Source organism: Cyprinus carpio, chromosome A9 (genome assembly GCF_018340385.1).
Source record: "Cyprinus carpio isolate SPL01 chromosome A9, ASM1834038v1, whole genome shotgun sequence".
In the NCBI taxonomy this organism is placed as follows: Eukaryota; Metazoa; Chordata; class Actinopteri; order Cypriniformes; family Cyprinidae; genus Cyprinus; species Cyprinus carpio.
In genome coordinates, this window is record NC_056580.1 from 31,824,988 (window position 1) to 31,848,952 (window position 23,965).

Sequence of the window (23,965 nt, forward strand, 5' to 3'; positions counted from 1 at the left end):
TGATGTCCACTTCCCAGGGCACTTACATTCGAATAGAACAAACATCTGAAGCCATAAGAGAAACATACAAAATGTGCAGAGCAGGGGGGCGCGAGGACTGGAATTGAGAACAGCTGGATTAAGGGATCTAAAGTATGGTCATGCAGAATAAGGCATTAATATGTGCTTTATAAGTACTTATAAGCAGCCAATATGTTAGTATATGCATGCTAATAAGCAACTAGTTAGTTAATAGTGAGAACTGGTCCCTTAACTAAAGTGTTACCCTTCATTGGCCCGATCAGTTGAATGCATTTGAATAAAATTATTAATTCCTTAAAAAATAAAAATAAAAAAATGCTAGCATTATTTTAGAACTTGTTTGCTTATATATTATATAAATAAGTCGAAGGAAACTTAAGTAGTTTGGTCTTAAAAATGTCCAGATTACTTGGGCTTTCACTCAACTCCATTCTGGCTCACTGTTTGCATTTGTTTGCTTTTCTACTTTCCTGCTCAGATTTTTCCCTCGTCCCCATCCATAACTGGTAGCACCTCTAATACTGGTTTTATGTGCCATGTCTGTCTCAAATGGGTCTTTTAGTCACTTGCAAATGAAAAGGTCTTAGAAAATTTCAGGCTCTGCAGGCAGACTGGCCTTCCACCAGCTCTCTAATTGGGTCATGTCAGCACGCCTCACGTCCTCTCTGCCGTGAAATTAGTAGTGACTCTTTCCATAGCTGCAAGCTATGCACCTTTGAAGTGCAAGGAGCCCCCAAACATCCACAACGATGCTCCAGAGTGCCAGAGCACATCATCTGTTGTAGCTTTTACTGGCTACCCAAATGAACCCAACCCTCTGAGCTCACAGCTTATCAGCACAAGAGGGAGGGGATTGCCCGTTATGTTACAGATGTATAGGAAGGTGCTGTTTTAGCTGGTACATTAGAGATAAGACTTAAAGAAAACAATACAGGGGCATTTGCTTTAATTTACTCTCCTCCTGGCCTCTGTCTGTTTCTATGGGTCGGGCCAGCTGGACCAGATGCCCGTGGCACCCAGCATGTTCCCGAGGGCTGAGAGGAAAACGGGCAGTTTCCAGCCAAGGAAGTGTAAGGATGAGTGGTGTTGTGGACCAAGAGAGGAAAGGAGATAAAGGAGGGAGTATGTGAAAGAAATGGACAGAGAAAGGAAGGACTGAAAAGGAGTGCCAAAGATTAGGGGTCACTTTTTGCCGTTCTGTTTGCACAGCACCCTGACACACAATAATATTTCTTCCTGCTTTGAGGTGGAAGGATAAACTGTTATCACATAACACAATAGCATCCATCATAAATGATGTGAACATCTCTCACGCAGGGCTCCAGACTAACATAGTGCCAGCACGTTCTTATTATTAACATTGAGATATATATAGCAATTTTTGGACAGGATTTCACACGTATATTTTTACATCTATAATTTTCTCACACAACATTTGTAAATTTGTATATATATTTTTTTTATTTTTAATATTTTTTAATTTTTTTTGCTAAAGTCCTCTGAGAAATGTAATCTGGAAAAAATTACATTTTTATTTACAGTCCTCTGAGAAATATAATAATCAAAACAATCGGCTTTTAATTTTATTCTGTAATGCTTCTCATTAGTATAGTTTTTTTTTTTCTTTTCTTTCTTTTTTTTTCTTTTTTTCTTTTTTTTGTTGGTAAATTGGCTAACAAATTAATTCATTTATTTATCACTAAAGGCCTCTGAGAAATGTAATCCTCAGAGACCAGTTGTAAGTTAAAATAGTGTTGGCATTCCCTCCAGCATAAAAGGAAAATCAAATCAATAAGTAGAGTCTGATCAGGGACTGCTCACCTTAGTACTTACTGTTGCAAAATAATGACTCAAACCTAAATCAAAAGTCTTGTTTGTATTGTACAATTCACCAGTTCTTGAAAAAAGTACTTGATCCACACTATTTTTTTTTAAATTCTCCCATGCAATTTCAGTTCTTGTTTTTGCCATTAGCTTGGCGTGGTGTAGTAATCTAGTAATCATATTTACAGTTATTTCATTCAATATAAACTTTTTTTCTTTTAGTTGTAGTATGTTATTGGCATTAAAGGTGCTCTTTCTGACATTTCTTTCTAGCTCATAAGGAAAGCAGCCCTAGCCTGGTGAAGCAGGGAACTCTGGAGCAGAGAGAGGGTCCGTGGGGACGCTGGACCTCCTGTCATGTGGAGCTTACACCCTGTGAGCTGCGTCTCTACAGCTTGGACAGCAGCGGCAACCAGCAGCTATGTGCCGCCCTCTCGCTGTCCCACTGCCAAGGAGTCAGCACGCCCCAGCCGCAGGATGGACGTGTACTGCAGGCTGTCTTCTTCAACAGCACTCGTGTGCAGTTACGCGCATCCTGCCAGTGGGAGGCACTGGAGTGGCGTAGACTCCTCTGGGAACGCGTCTTGGCTGCCCGTCCAGCCAATCGTAAAGGGGAGCTGGCCCATGCCAACTCCCCTGCCCCTCACAAACCCCATCCAGATGCGGTGACGGCGCCAGTCCCTCGAACCCTGGTACGTCCCACGGCCCTACCACTGTTCACCCAACACTGTGCTGATGTTCTTAAAGCTGGCCTTCTGCACCAACTCACCGACCTCAACAACTGGAGGGCCTTCACGTTTGTACTGAGCCGCACAGAGATGCAGGCCTTTCCGACAGAGGGAAGAGGCCCAGTGTCGGAGCCAGTGTTCAGGTACCCGCTGGCCTCCTGTCTGGCTGTGCAGCGGGATGATGAAGACGGAGAAACCAGCTCCCGCTTCCAGGTGGTCTTCCCTGATGATGTGCTGTGCTTGCGGGCAGAGAGTGAGTCCAAGGCCCAGGACTGGGTGGAGGCATTGCACACGGCAGTGACAGCTCAGCGACCACAGTGGGAGAATAACCATGTGGTGATGAGGAGTAAGCCAGTCAGGGAGCAACGCCACTTGGAGGCCCAGAGAGCTAAACGGCAGTCTGTCACCACTAGCTTTCTAAGCATCATTACCTGTCTGGCTGTGGAAAAGGGTCTCACGGTTCAGAGCTTCCGATGTGCAGGTGACCACCTTTTTACAATGCACTTTCAACATTTCCTAAATTATAATAGGTTTTTTGGATTTGGTTCCTCATCAGTAAATTTGTCAGGGAGGACGTTTTTATTACTTCACTGTTATTGTGAATTCTTTATTTATCTATGGTGATTGATTGACTCTTTTTAAAAAAAAAAATATTTTTAAATTTTTTTTTTATAAATTAATTTCTCAAATTAACATCACATTTGGCCCCTGTAAAAAGATCTCTATTTAGTCATTAGATTAGAAACCTCCTGATCAATAAAATCCAGTGGTCACACAAGACACATTTGAGATGCATGCTCCTACCAGGTGTAAACAATAATTGTGTCATTGTTCTTAAATGTTCTGTTGAAATGTTGCATTTTAGCGTGCAGTCTCTTTTCCTCTCTGATCTGGATTTGACATCACTGGTTTAAGGCTGCCAGCTTATATTGACACCTTAACTTTGAGCTTTGCCTTTTGAAAAGGCCACGTCTGTACAAACTGCAACCTTTCTACATGAGTCAAATGATTCAACAAGCTCACTCAACCCCCAAAGAAATAAAAGTTCCACTCACTAAAGAATTGTTTCAAACCAAATGTCACATTTTTCAACACATGTCACATGATATGATCGCTCAAGCAAACAAGCAACCATTATACAAAGCCAACCCTCAACATAGGTCTGTAATTTGTCACACAAACATCATCTCTCCATTGCAAAAACTGTTGAATTATGTAGAAATTGATGTCTGTGGCTTTGCTGTGGTGACCTTCAAAGGCCAGGTAGGTATCTGAGCCCTTATAGTAATGCCAGTTTGGAGTATATCAGGATAAGTCTATCACTTTCTTTCTCTGGTGTGAAATTTCCACCCTTTAAGTGGCTATGAATGAAATGGTTTCCCACCTGGCTGTAACAACCAGCTTTTTTAATGCAGGATATTTGAAAGCCTCACTGAACAATGACAGCAGGCACCTGACAATAATTGGCCCATATAAAGCGGGGAAAAAAAATCCCCTTTTAGAATCAAAGGCTCCCTGGATGCTGCGATCTGTGCGGAAGCTAATTGTTTGATTCGGGGCCACGAAAGAGATTTTTTTGAATGGGACGTGTTGGCCTAAAAAGAACAAAACAGCTGGGTACATCCCTCTGCTCGGCACTCCCTCTCTCTCTCTCTCTGTCTCTCTCTCTAATTTTTATTACCCAAAACTTACACTTTTGCAACTCTTTCATTTAATCACCCCCAAAAACAGATGACAAAAAAGAGTTTATTTTTCTCTTCTATGTTGATCAGTGCTATATTGCTTTTAACATTTATATTGCATGTTTGTTTGAGTACTTTTACAGATGTAGACATAATGAGTGCTTCTAAGGTAGAACTAGGCATTAAATAGCCCTCATTTTTTCTTTTCTTTTCTTTTCTTTTAAATAAGACCGTATATTAGTGGTATCTCTCGCAGATGCATCTTTCTCCGACCCTAACCCACATCCAAAAATTCACAAAAAGAAAACAAACTGTGATTGGTAATTTTACATGTCAGAGGAACAATCCAATCAGCCATCAGAACATGTTGGGGACATGTGCCTTAAACATGCTAAGCACTTAAGAAATGTGACTGAGACTCCTGTGTTCTGTTGTGTTTTCCATTCTGTAGTTGATTCTAAAAATCTAAAATATGCCTTGTGTTTATGTGCTTTAAGAGGACTGGGTCTAGTGTGTAAGAGAGTCTGTGGTGATGGTTCAAGAGTGTATTGTGAGAGTATTAACAGTATTAAGGAAGAGAGTGCCAAATATTTTACTTTCTTATTTGATCTGTTTATTAATTTGTTATGTTTTAATTGGGATGGGTTGGTTTGGTTCGTTGATTTGAACTGGATCCTAGTTGTCCAGTTCACTCTAGATCATCTCCCATCAAAACATTGCTGATCAACACTTAATGAGCAAACTTTATTCAAATCATTAGGCCGACAGAATAACAGACCTTTGTTTAAGAGGGTCATGCATGCCATCCTTTCAAAGCAGAAGAAGAGTCCATCCTCTTTCCTTCTCTCTCAAGCACACACACATACACCCTTTTTCTCAAGCCAAATCACATAGTTTGCCTGAACCCAGCTTGGGCTTTTTTTCCACACACTTCCACTAAAGTACCCTGTAGAGCTTACAAGGACAGCAGATCAAATGGGAAGATCCAGCTGTAGGTGGGAAAAGAGGGAGTGTAAGGTCAGGTGGAGTCCAAGGGACTGCTGTTTACATCAAAAAGATGGGCAGTGCATTTGTCTCAAGCAAACACACTTGTGAACACACTTACGCACGCACAACCTTATGCCATCTTTTTTTTGAAGTGGATGTCAGCTTGAATAGGGGACATCAAAGCTGGGGCCTTGTCGTCTTTCACGCTAATGGAACCACAAAGCCCCACCCTGGGGTCCTTGTGCCGTGGAACTCAACGGGATGCTTGAAAGTGGCGCGAGTTGTAGCCTTTGCAGCAAGAAAACAGAAAAATCTTCTCGCACTGAAGAACCGAACACCGCCTACAGAGTCGTGACGTCTATTCTGCTAGAAAACCATTGTGCAAGTGGCACCTCAGAGTGCCCCACTTCACCTTTCTTTTTCTGCAAATAGTTGCCGTTTTAGGGCAACAGGGTACTGCTGAAAATGAAAGAAGGGAATCTTGTGGACAGTTATGGAGTGAACACATCAAACGCCTCTTGTTTGGCACAACCCTTCTGTCTTTCCCACAGTCCCAGGTTGGCCCCACTTTTTGTGGAAGGAACATGCCGTTCCCTTCCACTTATGCTTGGCTATGATACTGGGAAATGTTGAGAACCATATTCAATTGTAATTGAATGAGCTTCACACATGTTCACTGCAAAGCTGTTGCTCCAACCAGCTAGAATCGGAGGCTTCAGTTGGCTCCAAGTGGCTCAGGCATCACTGTACCCTCAGCTAGGGGATATTTTCTGTGCTGTCTGTCTGGCTGTGATGTGCAAACTTTCACCTTGTGTGTTTGAATGTATGTGGGAACTCATGCGTGGGGCTGTGCTTTACTGGCACAGGCTCGATGTTCACAATACACAGAGCCTAGCGGCCAACTCCTTCCCAGAAGTAACATGCTATCTGGCCACTGTCCAGAAGCTCTGTAGCCCAATAGTCTTGATGGAATTGTAACAGAAGTTTGCTAGAAAGTTCATTCAGATGATCTTGGTGAAATGTGTCTCTTTCGTACATAATTGTTAATAATTGTTTTGGTACTATATTTACATGCAATTAAAACATGCATTTACATACATTAAAGTTCAGTTTAAGTTGGACTAATTTGATAATGTCACATTAATGATTTCAAAGTGATATTTGCAGAAGTTGGTCTGACAGACCTAGCCTTACAATGTCATTTGCTTTCAGTTATTTTGCATGTTTAAAACAAGTCCATTATGTTGCTCTATATTGCAAAATGGTTTTTATCATGTTATTATAATGTCTTGTCATAACCATAAACAGGTTTGTAGCGCAAATAGTTTCACTGTTTACCACACTTTAATATTTTTCTAGTTATTTACCTACAGTGAGAATCGGAAGTCTCACATATTCAACGAAAATGTCTTACTTCTGCATTGCAAAGTAGGCATGGATACATCTGACTACAATTGGCTCTGAAAGAGTGATTATGCACAGTGTTTTATTTAGTCCTTTAAAATCAGTTTTGTGTTATGTTTAATTGGACAGACCGATGAAGACATCTACTAACTCGAATTTGAATGTTGTTGTCCATATATTCTCATTTTTATTCCAGAGCTGAGCATGTGACATATGTGAGCTGTTAGTTGCTGATTCTTCTGTGATGTTATACAGAAACTATGCTTTGGAAGCCGGTTGAATGCAAACAAACATTGCCATCAAGTTTTTGAGTCACTGTTTCTCCTTTAATTTTTGCAAAATTTTTGTTTTTCTTTTGCTGAAAAGCACGGCCTCAACTAGCTCTCTCTTAATAACAGTCTCTGTAGCATGAGCGCTATACAACAATTTACTATTTTTGGAAAAGGGTGGTATTTGTGGGTTTACGCTCTGCATGTATGCTGATTACAAGGCAGCTCTGACACACGACACCCGTGCTGCATGGTCTGTGGGTTCAGACCCAAATATCAAGGCACTGTCTCAGCTGTGGCATGGGGGGACACCACCTCTGACTTTTTATAGTCTGGGGTCCCTGCCCCTAAAAACCTCAAGTTTACATTGGCAGCCCAGTGCAGAGCATGATGTTAGTGCCTGACCTCAGCTAGAACAACCCATTACGTATTGGTTTGGAAATGGAATAGAGTGAATTTTCTTTTCTTGTTCCAAAATGGCAGTATTCCTTGGCGACGTATTGTGCAAGAGTCTTGTTCACAGAAATAACATTTGTCCAGTTTTTTAAAAATGTATTTTTATTATGCATCCAAAATGGCTAAATATGACACAGTTCTCCTTTAAATTTTCTTAGGGCAGTGCAACAGTTGCAGGGCATGCATAATGTTAATGTCATCATCAAATTATATAGTTAGATTCTTTAAAAAAACAGTCCAATCTTACCAACCGCAAACATTTGAAAGGTAGTTTACATATTACTGTTCATTTTTTTATTCTTATTTTATTCATATATTTAAAATACAGGTCCTTCTCAAAAAATTAGCATATTGTGATAAAAGTTCATTATTTTCCTTAATGTAATGATAAAATTAAACTTTCATATATTTTAGATTCATTGCACACCAACTGAAATATTTCAGGGTCTTTTTATTGTTTTTAATACTGATGATTTTGGCATAACAGACTCATGAAAACCCAAAATTTCCTATCTCAAAAAATTAGCATATTTCATCCGACCATATAAAAGAAAAGTTTTTTTAATACACAAAAAAAGTCAACCTTCAAATAATTATGTTCAGTTTATGCACTCAATACTTGGGTCGGAATCCTTTTGCAGAAATGACTGCTTCAAGCTGCGGCTTGGCATGGATGGCAATCAGCCTGTGGCACTGCTGAGGTGTTTAGGGAGGCCCGGATGCTTCGATAGCGGGCCTTAAGCTCATCCAGGAGTGTTGGGTCATTTGCGTCTCTCAACTTCCTCTTCACAATATCCCACAGATTCTCAATGGGGTTCAGGTCAGGAGAGTTGGCAGGCCAGTTGAGCACAGTAATACCATGGTCAGTAAAACCATTTACCAGTGGTTTTGCACTGTGAGCAGGTGCCAGGTCGTGCTGAAAAACGAAATCTTCATCTCCATAAAGCTTTTCAGCACGATGGAAGCATGAAGTGCTCCAAAATCTCCTGATAGCTAGCTGCATTGACCCTGCCCTTGATAAAACACAGTGGACCAACCTATGCAGCTGACATGGCCCCCAGACCATCACTGACTGTGGTGTACTTGACACTGGACTTCAGGCATTTTGGCATTTCCTTCTCCCCCGTTTCTTCCTCCAGACTCTGGGCACACTTGATTTCTGAATGACATGGCAAAATTTGCTTTCATCCTAAAAAGTACTTTGGACCACTGAGCAACAGTTCCAGGTGCTGCTTCTCTGTAGCCCGGTCAGGCGCTTCTGCCGCTGTTTCTGGTTCAAAAGCACACGCCTGTGCACGTGGCTCTGGATGTTTCTTTCTCCAGACTCAGTCCACTGCTCTTCCGCAGGTCCCCCAAGGTCTGGAATCGGTCCTTCTGACACAAATCTTCCTCAGGGTCCGGTCACCTCTTCTCCGTGTGTGCAGCTGTTTTTGCCACACTTTTGCCGTTCCACAGACTGTCCCACTGAGGTGCCTTGATACAGCACTCTGGGAACAGCCGATTCGTTCAGAAATTTCTTTCTGTGTGTCTTACCCTCTCGCTTTGAGGGTGGTCAATGATGGCCCTTCTGGACAGCAGTCATGGGTCGGCAGTCTTTACCCCCATGATTGCGGTTTTGAGTAATGAACCAGGCTGGGGAGTTTTTAAAAGCCTCATGGAATCTTTTGCAGGTGTTTAGAGTTTAATTAGTTGATTCAGATGATTGAGGGTAATAGCTCGTTTAGAGAACCTTTTCATGATATGCTAATTTTTTGAGATAGGAATTTTGGGTTTTCATGAGCTGTATGCCAAAATCATCAGTATTAAAACAATAAAAGACCTGAAATATTTCAGTTGGTGTGCAATGAATCTAAAATATATGAAAGTTTAATTTTATCATTACATTATGGAAAATAATGAACTTTTATCACAATATGCTAATTTTTTGAGAAGGACCTGTATATGTTATATTTACATTTAAAATATTAAATATTTAACACATTGATGGTAATTCACTGATACAGTCATTTATCACAGCACTAGTCTGTGTCAAGCATGTCTGAATTGGAATATAACATTGTTCAGTTTATGTGAATTACTCATTTAGTTTTTTTTTTTCGTGTGGTTTCCAGCCCCAACAGTATGTTAACCCATTCACTGTAATTTGTATGGAAAGAGCAGTGTGAACATTCTGCTCAACATCTCCTTTTGAACTGCACAAGTGAAAGAACACTACATGAATAGAATGTATACGGCTGAGTAAATGATGCCAGAACTAACTGTTTAAAAATCTGATGGTAAATTATGTAATTGTGCTTACATTCAGGGATGCAGGTACATCATCACTGTTTTCGGCTTGGCCCTTTTCAGCCAGCTAACAATGCATCAAAAATAGACCTACAGCATTGCCTGTAAACACTGTAATCAGTGTCTCCCTTTACAGATATTTGTAGTGATAACATTCTGCGTCCCTCTTCTGAAGACTTGTTTTCTGATTTGTTTTTGTCCTCTCTATCCTGCTTCCCATCTTGTCCACATTTCTTCTTCTCCCTATGAAGTGTATAGCTGATGCTACGCTCCACCGAAAAGATTGTACTTGTCTATATCTGTCTGTACCTGTTCCATTCATTCTTTTTTTTTAAAAGATTGTACTTGTCTATATCTGTCTGTCTGGTTCTCCCAGATGGTTAGGATAAGGGACACCTGCCATGTTCACAATCACCTGTTTTGGTTCCTTTGGGATAAACCTTTTGCTGGAGTGCCGTCTGAACTGTTTGAAGACAACTTGAACAACGATTACAAGACAAAGCAATGCACTTTCAGGAGATATCTTGTATTAAATGTGCTCAGGATTTGTGGCTGCTCTGTACTAAGAAGCATTTAGATTCTTTCTGTGGTGTCTGGACAGGTAAAAACACCTTTTTTTTTTAGTTTGGGTTTTTATCATTGACTCGCTGCCTTTTGAACCCCCTGGATCATTAGTGATATTTATCTGTGTTTAGCCAGGGTTGTATCGTAAACCTTGACACATCAGTACACAACCCAAACAGACTTATTACCTTAATGGTTGTCAAATTTTAACAGGGTCATGCCCTCAACAGTAGATTACGTGTTGTCTTTAACCCAGAGTTAAGTCCTGTCCCAGGTTTGATTTGTGTTGTTTGAGGTTCTTCCTTTTTATTGTTGCTTTGTTTTTCCATTTAGGATGTCAGAGGCCAGTGGGTCTGTCACGGTGCGAGGCAGGAGTTTGTTTTTTCTTAGGGTGGTTTTTATTACTGAGTTGTTTGTAGGAAGGAAAATCTTTTTCTTATATTGTTGTTTTGCTGCACAACTGGGACACTAACAAACATAAGGTATGTGTACAGACCTATAAACCCAATCCATATCTTCAGTATCGTTAATAATTCTGTACGTTTTTGCATCAACCAACAAAGCAAACCAGACAAGTGATTATAATTAACACTGTTTTTGTGGCTCAGGTGTCAAAGCAAGCAAAAGAGTTTCTGGAGTTTGTTTACGAGGAGCCCCTGTTAGATGTCCAGCAGTTGAACCCGTGTCTGTATGAGCATTGTGAGGCGTTGGGGGCCGTTCTCAAACTGAGACAGCAGCTCCAGTCTCTCAGGGCTTACCTCTTCAGCTGTCGGGCCACAGTGGCAGAAGACCTCCGCCGCAGGTGAGCGATGCCAAAGAGCAGGCACAGGAAAGGCAGGGTTAGTGAAACTGATCTCAAATTGGACCAATATATAAGTGAGTTTGTTTCTCACCTATTTAAAAAGGGGTTACGGTAACTAGAATCATATGATAATGAATTAAAATCTACTATGGCTTATTATTGTGACATTTATATATTAAAGCACTAATAAAGTATGAATTTTTAGATGCTATTTCAAGGAATGCATTTGGTTGCTGGGAGTAAGAGCCTTATGCAGATCTTTAGTGGATTCCTAAGGGCCAGGTTCAGCAGGGATGTGAAGGAGCTGTGTTTATGCGAAGGTTTCGGCACTAAAAGGCTTGTCTATGTGATGAATGCTTCATGCTCTTACCAGGGTCAGTGTGGAGACCACGAGATTGTGCTAGGAGGCCATAAACATTCACACCATGAGAGACGAAAGCTTGTACAGCTCTGTGATGAAATATCACATAATGGAAAGCTACCACCAGCTTTTCCCCCAAAAATGGCTCACCTCTTTTTATATTGACAGTTAATTATCAATAAAAGACAACTGTTTACTTAATTTATAGTTAAGTGAATGTTTATATTTAGATTCTTAAAGGGATAGCTCGCACAATGTACTCACCCTCATGTCATTCTAAACCTGTATTACAATCTTTATACATGCTGTAAATGTTATTTTTAAAAAAGAAAAAAAAAATCAGCAGTCTATGATGAATAGAAAGTATCATGGTTTCCACAAAAATTTAAACAACACAACATTTATGATAATAATATATATTTTTTATTATATTTTTGTGTTTTTTGTATTTTTTTTTTTATAAATATAGTTTTTTTTTCTTATTGTTGTTGATGCACATCTTTGGATTGACAGTTCTTTTTGTGGTAAAATAATTTCCATCTTTTTCTATTGAAATAAAGTACGGCATGACCAAAAACGTTCAAATAAAAGAAAACTTCAGATGTTGACTTAATGGTGTTGCTAATGCATTCTTAGCTACATGTTCAGAACTCTGTTTGTTGTTTGAATCACTGAATTATTAAATGGGCCAGTACCCTTTCCTATGTATTGGCTCCTTTGAACTCCATGGTGACGTAGAAGCGGGATGACCGTTTGAAGTCCAGACATGAGGGCTCTAGCAAAGCAAACCTCAGTTTGAACTGAAAATCCTGTCCGAGGTTTACTCCTTGGAGCGGTCCCAGCTGCCTACTGAGTGGTGACTTTATCTGGCCGCTGTGTTTACGGGGTGCAGCAGCGGTGACCCTAGCAGGAGGCAGAGCTAGAGGGGTAGTGTTTATGTCCAGTCTATTAGCAGGCTTTGGGCGGTGTGTTTTGGGGGTGCATTCCAAACAGTGTAGGATTGATGAGGGCGGTGGCGCTAAAATATTACCTTAGCCATTCATTGCACAGCCGGGACGCTCATCAGTGGTTGTGAAGAGGCCCACGAGTGTTTACACTAATCCACAGAGAGAAGAGTGGGGCTGTAGGATTGATGTACAGAGAGTTGAGTGTGGTTTTATGAGTCTCACTGATCGTTGAGACTGATGCTAATGCGCCTCACTGTTGTACCTTTTATGAGTTTTCCCTCATGTCTGGAATTGGGAAATGAGAACCAGTTTTGAAATTGATGTATAGTCCATTTCCAGAACTATTATGAGCCAGATCTTTTTAGTGACCCAAAACCACACAGGAGAGCCAGTGTAGTTCAGTTGATTCCAAAATGAATGACTCTTATAAACCAGTTCTTTTAGTGAATCAAACACACTTTGTGTTTTGTAGTGTTTAAGACATGTGACACACAAAGGCATAGTTCGCCCCCCCAAAAAAGTAAATTCTGTCATTTACTACACCCCTCAAGTTGTTCCAAAAACTGTATGAATTTCTGAATAAATTAATGATAGAAATTACACTAACGTTCAAAAGATTGTTGTTGGTAATGTCTTAATGTAGTGTTGTCAAAAGTACTGATGTCTGTACTGAAATTTTTAAAAAATGTGGAGATACCAGCATTTCCCACTAGCTTTTTGAGCGCTGTTGTGCGGATTCGTAAACAGCTCTGATTGGCCATTGTGTTCACTCGCTCAACAGATATGTCTGTGATTGGCTACAATGATCATTGCTAAATGCTCTTCGCCGATCTGTTTTTGAACTGTTTTGTCTAAGGGTATTTTTGGGGCCTGGAGAAGTTTTGTCATGCCCTGACATTTGTGCTTTTTTCCAGTTTCTTATAAATATCTAAATGGGCTAAAGTCTAATGCTCACTGTAATCAGCACACAACTAGGCTAACTAGTTGATCAATATGTGATCAGCATGTATGTACATGATTGTGTTTTTTGAGAAAAAAATGTTATGCGTGGTTTAGTGAAAAACCTAAAATGTTAAATCACTTGAATAAGGCAAAAAACACATACAGAAAATTGGTTCCCATGAATTTTGAGAAACTGGAGCTTGTAGCCTAGAATTTTTTTTTTCTAAATGATTGTGAAAATCATCTTGTTTACTCACTCCTTACAGAAAAAACATATATTGATTTAAACTCTTTCTAAGGACACTTTTTGTTGTGTAAAAGTCATATGCGAGTAGGGCGTCAACTATCATGAATTCACACCTGAGATAATACCACAAGGCCTGCATAAAAATGAGCCATAATGATCAAGTCAGCTGTGTCACTGAGAGGGATGAGTTACAAGAAAGAATGTGAGGACAAAATAAATGTATATAATTTTATGTTTGTAGTTTATTTAGAATATATTTTAATTATCCCACACATAATTTAATATTCACTTGTGAGTGCAGTTTAAACAGTTTGTATTAGGAAAAATCAAAGCTGTACTTTCAACTGAATCTTTTTTGCATCATTACTCCAGTCACACAATCCTTCAGAAATCATTTTAACAATCTTATTTTCTACAAAAAAAACATTTATTGTTATTATTATCATTTTTTATTATTATTATTATTATATTATTATTATTATTATTATTATTAAATTTGAAAAGAGCTGAGAATATTTTTTTTTTTTAGGTTTTTTAGGGGGATAAATTGAAAGAACAGCAATGATTGTTACATTTGTTACAGTTACATTTATTTGTTACAATTTATATTATTTACAACAAGCTTTTGAATGGTATCAGTAGTGTATATTGTTATTGAAACTTCATAATATTTCACTTGATTAGTACATTTAGTCAGGAATTATAGTTTGGAAAAAGTCTTTGGAAAAAGTCTAACTAGTAAAATGTTTACACGTTATTGTGAAAACTAGTACAAGTATATAAATAAATAAAAAGAGACTTACTCATGTTTTCTGATCTCTGCTGAAAAGTGCTCCATTCTTTTTTCTGAGGAAATCCAAATCTCAAATCCTCAACCACATGACATCTTTTTGGGTGAATTCTGTCTTATTCCTCTCATCGCGAAGCAAAACAGTAAAATAATAAAAACTTGAAGAACAGTCTCGCTGCGTTTGTCTTCTGTTTGTGTGGCGTATTCAAAAGCCGCGCGCTTCAGTGAAACTTTGAATCTCAAAAGCGCGCTCGAGCGCGGGGCGTGGTCTCATTAGAAGATAATGAAGGGAGACGTGAAAAACCGACATCGCGTTGTTTTCATATGGATTACGTTATCACCAGAATATTTGTTTTCAGCAGCACTTGTTTAGTTTAAAAGTAGACATGTCAGGCTTTCTATAGATATCTCTCTCATGTCTCTCTTCGTTGAGTATTCACTGAGTTACAGTTCATTTTAATGACGCAGTTGTATCTGAAGATCAGCGCAGACAAAGGCTGCAGACAGCACTCCTTGTTTTGTTATCTTTATTTTATAAGTGCACAAAGTTTTGTTGTTATTATTGTGTATACAAAAAAAGTAGACCCTTTACAGATTCGATTGATGTATTGCACTTATCTGTACGATCAAAACTGAAAGTGTAATTTTAAGTTCTTTTCGGGGTTATCAGGAGAAAATACCCCAAAACGCGTATACGCGTTAATCGACTCCAGAGGGTTAAAGCCATTTTAAAGTCTCATAAAGATTTTAAAGTCTTAATATATCTGCCCATAGACAGATCCGCTGATAGACGCTCAAAATGACAGTGGGAAATGCTGTTATCGTCACATTTTGAAAATTTCAGTACCGACATCTGTACTTTTTGACAACATCATCTTAAAGTCTTATAAAGTAAAGTCTTAAAACTTACTCAGGATGCATTTATTTGATCAAAAATTTTAAATAATGTTGAAATGTGTTGGGCAAAGGTGGAATTTCAGGCTGCCATTACTCTAGTCTTCTTTCGGTGTCAAATTATCCGAAATCATTCTAATGTACTGATTAGAGTGAGTCTGTTTACTTAAATATGGTGCCTCCAAACTTTTCTTCTTTCCCTGCTTTTGACCAATCACAGTCTGAGAAATGTATTATATTTTATCTGGTTTATATGAGTTTAAATTGTATTTATGCGGTTGAGGTTGAGGGGAAAGATTAAAATTTGTGTATGTGGACCTGGACCACAAAACCAGTCTTAAGTCGCTGGGGGATATTTTAAGCAATAGACAAAAATACATTGTATGGGTCAAAATGATTGATTTTTCTTTAATGCCAAAAATCATTAGAATATTAAGTAAAGATCATGTTCCATGAAGATATTTTGTAAATTTCCTACCGTAAATATATCAAAACCTAATTTTTGATTAATAATATGCATTGCTAAGAACTTCATTTGGACAAGTTTAAAGGTGATTTTCTCAGTATTTTGATTTTTTTGCACCCTCAGCTTCAAGACATTCAAATAGTTGTATCTCGGCCAAATGTTGTCCTATCCTAACAAACCATACGTCAAATGAAAGCTTTTTTATTCAGCTTTCAGGCGACGTATAAATATCAATTTCGAGAAATTGACTCTTATGACTGGTTTTGTGGTCCAGGGTCACATATAGTATCTTGCTTATGTGCTTGCCACCCTCTGATTACTGTGGCCAGATTTGGTGCTCTTTTGTTCAACAACAAGCCCCATATCGCCTGGTTACCACCACTTTAAAAAACTTATATGTATTTACCCTGAGAAAGGACAAAAGAGACAGATATGGAGCTCTGCCATGAGCAGAGATGAATTTATGCTTGATGAGATAGAAAGCAGAAAGATGTCTCAATAACCAGAAGCAAATGAACACCCAGAGAGACCCAGGTTTCTTTTCACACACCGTCCTGACTTGATCAAGCTTTACAAAGGCTGGCAAATCAGCGTAACAACACATCCGCAGGGATTAAGTTAGGATTTCATCTTGTCATACAGAAGATAGCACATTATACCATGGAATCTTGTCAGTGCAGTTTCTTTTCTTTGTCAGCCTTCTTAAGATGTTCAGTAATACCTCACTTGTTATATCAGATTTGTGGGTATGAAGAGCTTTGAGCTCTTACACAGCTTTCGAAGACCGCAAATCTGTCAGGTGTGATCTGTAAACATTAAAATAAAGAATTAATTTTTTTTTTCTGATTACTTAATAGTCCTGTTAATAATTATTTTAGAACTTTGAATTAAATATGGGGGGGTTCAGTTCCATTGCTGAATAGAGATAATTTTGATAATAAATATGTTTAAAAAGACCAGGAAAAGACCATGTTTACTTAGATTGTTTTTGATTCACAAAAAAAATTAAAAAATAAAAAATAAATGGTTAATGAGAATAATTTGTTTGGGAATCGAACTACTCGTCATGCTGAATGATTTTGATTCACTAAAAACAACCAACTCAAAGATTTGTTTGGGAATTTGGGTGATTTTGAATCTCTAAAAAAAAGACTTTTACAAGTAATTTGTTCAGCAGTCAAACTACGCTGTTCAAACTGTACACTTTGCACTATAGATTTAGTAGTGATGTTTCCTTTTTTCATTAATGAGGTGAAAGAACACATACAAATGATCTGACCCGTCTGAGAACAGTACAACATGATCAAGACAGCACATTTACACTCATTTTGGGTTTTAATGCATATATTTCTTAAACCTCAAACAACACATGACAGTTCTTGATAAAGTATCATTTTTGACGTGCCTTACGTCAAAAACGCAACAAAGCAGCTGTCATCAACTCTATTTGTACTAATGACACCTGCTGCAACTCTTGTCTATTGACCCTTAAGCTTTCCATAAACAAATGAAAAGAGAGTTCATCCTCAGCTTAGTAAACATCCCACCCCCTGCCTCCATGACTCAGTTTAGACTTAGATTAGCGTCGTAATGATGACTTGGCCTAATGAGGCCTGAGGGAGGAGCTGTGAATTGGGCTGTTTGGAGAACCGCCATGCTTCTCTTCAACCAGTAATGAGATTATGGCAGTGAATGAGAAAAAAGGAGCTCCACCACAATCCTCAAAGCTGAAAACTGAGGTGATGTCCAAAGACCCACACATGCATTTGGGCCACATGCATCAACACAAACTTTTTTAAATCATATGTGACTTTGTATACATAATATAATAGCTACATTTACTCCTAAATGCCCCATTATAGCTCAGAACTACCCAGCATACTTTCCTCCCATGTCATAATGCCATAAATTCCCTCTCTCCTGTGTTTTAGCTGTGTTTGTGGCCTGTAAGCCTGTCTCTTATTGCCAGCATCTGTCTGACGGCCTGCTAATGATGGACCCAAGCCACTGAGGAAGCGGAGTGGATGAACTGTTAATGGGCAGGAGTAAAGATTCACTGGTTTCCAGTGCCAGACTACTTAATCAAACCCATTTTCCAGTCTGAAAAAAGACTGAATCCTGTTGAAGTATTCAGCTATAGTGTGTCTAGCTAGTAGCATTGTGTATGAATGAATTGATTTTTTGCACCTTAAATTTATTAGAAGGAATCGTGTGTTCTGTTTGCTTAGTTGTCAGTGGATATTATGGACTAACTATTCATGTGGTGAAAGATGAGATATCTCTCAGTTTTTCATTTTGTTTGCTTCTCGTAACCGCATATTCTCTCTTTCTCCTTATCTCACAGTGTGCCTGTCGCTTTCCCAGTCCCCTCTTTTCTGGATAATTCCGTGGGCCCTTGAGTTTGTAATGTGAGCAGGCGTGGGTGAATGAGAGAGGGAAAGAGCGAGTGTAGGCTCATGGGAGGAGAGAGGTGAAGAGGGCCATAATAGCCAGCCAGATGGAGAGAGAGAGACAGAGCCGCCCCACTTCACCCATAATAAGGGGTAGTGCTTTTAAATGCCTATTTTACAGCCTTTTCCCAATTCAATTGAATTAACCCCTATTTCCAAGCAATTTGGTCCCATGTTGTCATGGTTACAGAGACGGGATGACAGGATACTAGCGTTCCACCTGAAATAGATGTGTGCAGGCTAATGCAGTTATTTTTCTACAGATATGTGCAGGCTGAGTTATGACTTGAGGTAACATTCATATGTATTTCACACTGATGTGATTTTTTTATATTCTTGCTGTTTTTGCAGGATCTTTCCGAGAGAATACCTGTTACAGCATGTGCACCTCTACTCATTGGCAGATCTGCAGCAGGTAGTTTTATCTCTTTCCTGTATTAACATCTCAGTTTTTTTTAAACACATATATAGTAGGCTCACACAGCATTTTTTTTTTCATTGCTATGTGAGATAATCTACGAAATTCTGCTGAATGGAGTAAAACACTGTAAAATGTTTTACCAATTGAGCTGAGAGTCCGCAAACTAACAAAGATTTCATAAATGGACATGTAGGATGTGTAGAATGTTGAAGGATTTCAGACTCTGTCAGCACATAACAGTTGCTCCAAAAAGTATTAAAATTGAATGTCAGGCCTTTTTTTCTTTTTTTGCACTAATGTATGAAGTCAGTTCTCGTTAATTTCACATCACACAAGTGTCCTAGCATAGTTACCACAGATATGCATCACTGTAACTATGACTATGATCCAATAACTATATTTTTTCTCTGCATGTTTAAAGGATTAGTTCACTTCCAGAATTAAAAAATTTCTGATAATTTATGTTCATGTCTTTCTTTCGTCAGTCGCAAAAAAAATTACATTTTTGAGGAAAACATTCCAGGATTTTTCTCCTTCCTCTCGTAATGCTGATGTTCAGAGAGTCACTGTAGATCTATGTGCAGCCTCTGTGTCAATGACACACTAACGTTCTACTTTTCACTTAGTGTTGTGAATCCATCTATATTATGTTTATTAGGGTTTCTGCAGGTCTTAAAAAGTCTTTTTTTCCCTTCCACAAATTAAGGCCTTAAAAGATTTTAAATCTAAGCAGGAAGTCTTACATTCATAAAGGCATTGCATTACATGTTGCATGCACTGCAAAAGAATGATTTTGTCAGCATTTTTGTCTTGTTTTCCAATACAAATATCTAAACAACTTTAAATCAAGATGCATTTACTTGATGCAGAGTGAAGATGTGAATTGTTTTTGGAGAAAATAAGTGACTTAAAACAGGAACAAGCATCTGTCGATGACGTATCTGATTTAAGTTGATTTCTCTGAGCCGATTGGCAGATATTTGTCCTTTTTGTAAATCATAAATTCACTTTATTTTGATAACTTTCCCAGAAAACATCTTAATTTAAGATTTATTTAGACATTTGCACTCAAAAACAAGACAAAAATACTTTTTTGTGCAGTGTGATTAGAAGGTACATTCAAAGTTTTTTGTATTGGAGATTGGTTGGAAGTTGTGCTGCCAATACAACTCATTGTGTTCTCTTTAGACATTTATATTTAGAAAAAATATTGACATTGTGTTCCCTTTAATTTATTCCTTAAATTTTCTTTAATTTGTCTTAAGAAATCTTAATTTTACTTTCATTAAACTTGCAGAAACCCTGGTGAACAGCTCGTAATTTGATAGATTTTTAGTAATTTGTTCTTGTTTTTGGCTTATTTGATTGAAACTTTTTTTCTCTTCTCACAGTCATCGTTAAAATGTTTAATTGAACTAAAATTAAGAAATGTACATGCTTGAATTAACTTAAATTTTTAAAATAATTATTCCTATTTAAAAAATATAGCAAACAGTGCTCTCATCTCTATTTCTCTCTCTCCTTTCCTCATTCTGCACCCCGCTTCTCTATAGCCCCCTGTTACCGTGCATGAATTTTTGTCATTCTTCTGTTTCTTAGGAATGACCCCTGCCCTTATTTTTCTGTTGCTCTCAGAACATCTATTCTCCTGTCCCACATCCCCTCTCCCTTCTGTCTCCTGGTGGGAGGCTGGGGTCCCTCTCCACCCCTTGTCCCCCCACCCAGCTAACTAATTACTGCCATTCAGAAGCAACAGGCAGAAAAACAAAGCGTGACAGTCCTGCCTCTGCTTCTATTCCATTCTATTCTTACCCAGCATCCCAATGTCTTTTACATTCTATATGTCAATTACAGTTAAAGTCTTTTTTATTTCATTAATAGCTAATATTATTTATTTGTTCATTTATTTTTTAATTATTTTTAATTAATTCATTTGATAAATAAATGTATAAATATTTTATTTTTATAGTATTTTTTTATTTTTGCCACAAAACAAAGCAGCCTCTTTAAAACCTCAAACCCTATGTATGACCAGATCTCTTACATAGGGTTCTCTCCAGTTTCTCTCTCCTTTTCCCAGGGCTCTGATGAACAGTCTTGCTCAGTATTGGCTCTGTGGATCTTAGTACCGAGTACAGTGTTACAAACACAGTCTGGATGCCAAAAAAATTCTGTTGTATTGTTTATTTTAAATCAGTTATCTTTGTCACAATACTTTGTCTCTGTACTGTCAGTACTTTGTCCCTCTTCTCGTGTACTTCTTATACATGGCATTCACCGCAAGGCCTTTATGCTGTCTCCCCCACTGCCTCTGTAAGGCCCAAATTTGAGGCATTTCCCATTCACGTCACATTACTTTCTCTTTCAGCTTCTTAATTGGCTTACCTTATAATGGAGCCATTTTCTTTTAGTGTTGCTACTTAATGCCGGTTCCTCCGCAGCTCTGGAATGCTCGCCCTCCGTGTCGAGGTCACTGAATGCTGAACTATCTCCAGCAAGTCTCCAAACACTATAGACTAAAACCAAATGCTCTCTCCATTTAGTTCAAACAATTAGCACAGAGTTTTGGGCAGTCTTCTTTTTTTTTTAAATGACCCCATTGACCATATTTGTTTGCGTAAGACTTGCCCAGAAGCCAGCTTTGTTTGGCCACAGCCTTTTGTTTGATATCTCCACTGAAATAGTAAGAAAAGTTTACTTAGTGCACTAAGATGGACAAAAGTACGAGTGCAATAAATGCTAATTGTATTGTATGTGTTGTACCGAAGGCAACAGCGTTGGTCTTGCCAACAATATGCACTTGATTGAGCACAGACGACAACGTTCAGGTGACATATCGGAATCTGAAGGAATTCTTCCTCACCGAGAGAAACTACAGCTTTCAATATATATCCAAAAAACCACCATGCTTCAAGGATTCCTACATGGCACCTGTTCTGCTGTGACCAAAACATTCACATGGTCCACATATATGTTGAAACTTAATGATATTTCTCTAGTGCCCACTTCTTACGATACCCTGGCAGACCGGCTCTCTCACTTCCTCGCACACGCTGGTTGTAATCCTGTTTTGCAAGGCCCTGGCAGGGAGGGTGTTATCCAAACAGAGCTCACACTCTTTTTATCTGTCTAATCTGGGCCCTTTCTCTGCCGTTTAATGGAGCAGGCGAGGACATTAGGGCCAGGGTTGAGGAGGGGATGAAGAAGTAGGCTCTAAACTGTGGTTTTAGGGGATTAAGCAGCTAACGACAAAGCAGATGCAAGACAGGAGCAAAAGGTGGGGGATTTGAGGGGGGGAGTTGATTTGGCAGATGTCACCCATGTTCCACACAATAGCCCATAATTTTAAGTATAAGAAATATAATCCCTCACATAGAAACTACAATCCAAATGACTATAAAATATCCCCCTATAAATGCTACAAAAAATCACCCTATAATACAAATGATAAAAAAGCCCCCCAAAACGATGTAACCATTTCAAAACACAAGAATATACAATGATCACAAACCTGACTCATCTTTAACCATATTTTCAAATTTAGCTTAAACTGTGCAAAAGGAAAAATACAATAGGAGAAATGAGAAAAAATCAAGGAATGCAAAAAGTTGTGCAGCTTCTATTGAAAGTGAACTCCTTATAAATGTAAAATTTCTAAGTTGAGGTGTCACTGCACAAACTATTTGAATTACTGTAACTCATTTAAATCAGTTGAACTTGTCTAGCAGTTCATGCATAAATTCACACTTTCACTATTTTGTCAGGAACTCTCTTCAACAGCCCTCTAGCTCTTCACAGTCCCTCCCCATCAAGCCTGGTGCAAGCGTACTCACTGTTTTGTTCACCGTGCCTGCTAAATTATTGAAATGTTTAATTACTCCCTCTGCCAGCATTGATCAAGGGGAGTATATATCATCTTTAGCAAAGGACGGCAAGTGTGCTCACCCCACTGCCTTGATTGGTGGCTTGCAGCGTTTCCTTAATGGCTTGCTATATTACTCCTCCACATGGGAAAAGGCAGGGTATTGCCTTCAGGCTTCTGTCAGGCCAGTCAGAGAAAAACGGGGGTATCTGAACTGAAAGTTACTTGATGGATGGATGGTTAAGGGCTCTCCTGGTACCTCTACTGAGAAAGCCTGCCAACAGCATCACCTCTATGTTCATTGGGCAATGACAGTGACTGCTTTATGGGTCTTTCTGCCTTGAGTCCTTTTGGCTTGTACAGTGCTTTGGTGGAATGTGAAGAATCTTTTCTTATTCTTTATTCATTTTATTTATACTTCTTATTTTTAGATCTTTTTCTTTAAATGATCTAGAGAAGCTACCTTTAAAGGCACTATGTGAAAAATAAAGATGATGATGATGTTTATTATTATTATTATTATTATTATTATTATTATTATTATTTGTGAGCATGGTAGGGCTGGGTGTTGTGGCATAAAAAAAAGCTAAATTTTTCAGCCTTTTGACTATTTGTCTTAGAGTACAATACATGGTACCCAGTTTATTCCCATGTACTAAAATTATGTGATAATGTACAAATGCAAGAAATGTACACTTTTTGGTGAACAGCCATCATATATAGCCTTACAAACCAAGTTTAAGTAACTAAACATGATCCGGCAACTTTGTCCATGGCTGTAGATTCTAGATTCCCTGTTCCCACAAAAAAAAAACTTCCCCTTTTCAACCCATTCTCCCTGTTCATGGTGTGTATGTGTGTGCACGTCTTTCGTGGGAGACCACGGTGGTCCTTGCTTTCTTTCTTCTTCCCCCGAGCCCTCACATCCCACCCTCCCAAGCTCTCTTCTCTGCTCCACTGTCCCCTCTTCTCCTCCTCCATTCTTTGGCTGGCTCCTTGTGGAAGGGCTGAAGAATGCTGGCAGGCCCTTTAATTGGTGTGCTGCAGTGCTGCCAGGTGTATCCACTTGTCTCTGCCCCCTTGGTGAATATGCACTGGAGGTCTAGGCCCCTTCCCCTGTCTCATTCAGCTGCCCACAATACGCCTTCTTCAGCACCCCGCTTTCAAAGACCAAGCCGATTTTTAACTACTCTGGCCGATAAATGGCATTCACATATTATTTTTTGCAGACAGTCTCCCAAAAGAAATTACCCCACCCTAGAGCCGAAGCCCACCCCCCACTCTCTTAAGCATTCATTAGTTTTCATGTGGATTCCTGATGTGATGTCTTTTTTTTCTTTTCTGGACGTCCATTGTAACATGTTCTTAAGTGACCAGTCCAGTATTTTCAGATACACCTCTAACTTTTAACAGGAGGATTACTGTCCATTTGATAATGGAATTATTATTTTTTTTTAATTTTTGCATTGACATTTTGAACCCGTTCCTCTCTCATAGCTGTTGAACACATTTGGTGGAGCCCATTTGCTATCTGAATTGCGTAGGTCACGTTTTACACTTCC

The 23,965-nt window shown here is 38.8% G+C and overlaps 1 protein-coding gene across 1 annotated transcript in view; it reads left to right on the top strand.

The window, feature by feature from the left end:
* LOC109096017 (pleckstrin homology domain-containing family M member 3-like) overlaps window positions 1–23,965 on the top strand; it is a 38,224-nt gene that overhangs the window by 8,281 nt on the left and 5,978 nt on the right. Inside the window, 4 exon segments of the mRNA XM_042764435.1 lie at window positions 2,119–3,054; window positions 10,555–10,703; window positions 10,830–11,023; window positions 18,472–18,535. Coding sequence (XP_042620369.1) covers window positions 2,119–3,054; window positions 10,555–10,703; window positions 10,830–11,023; window positions 18,472–18,535 — 1,343 coding nt within the window.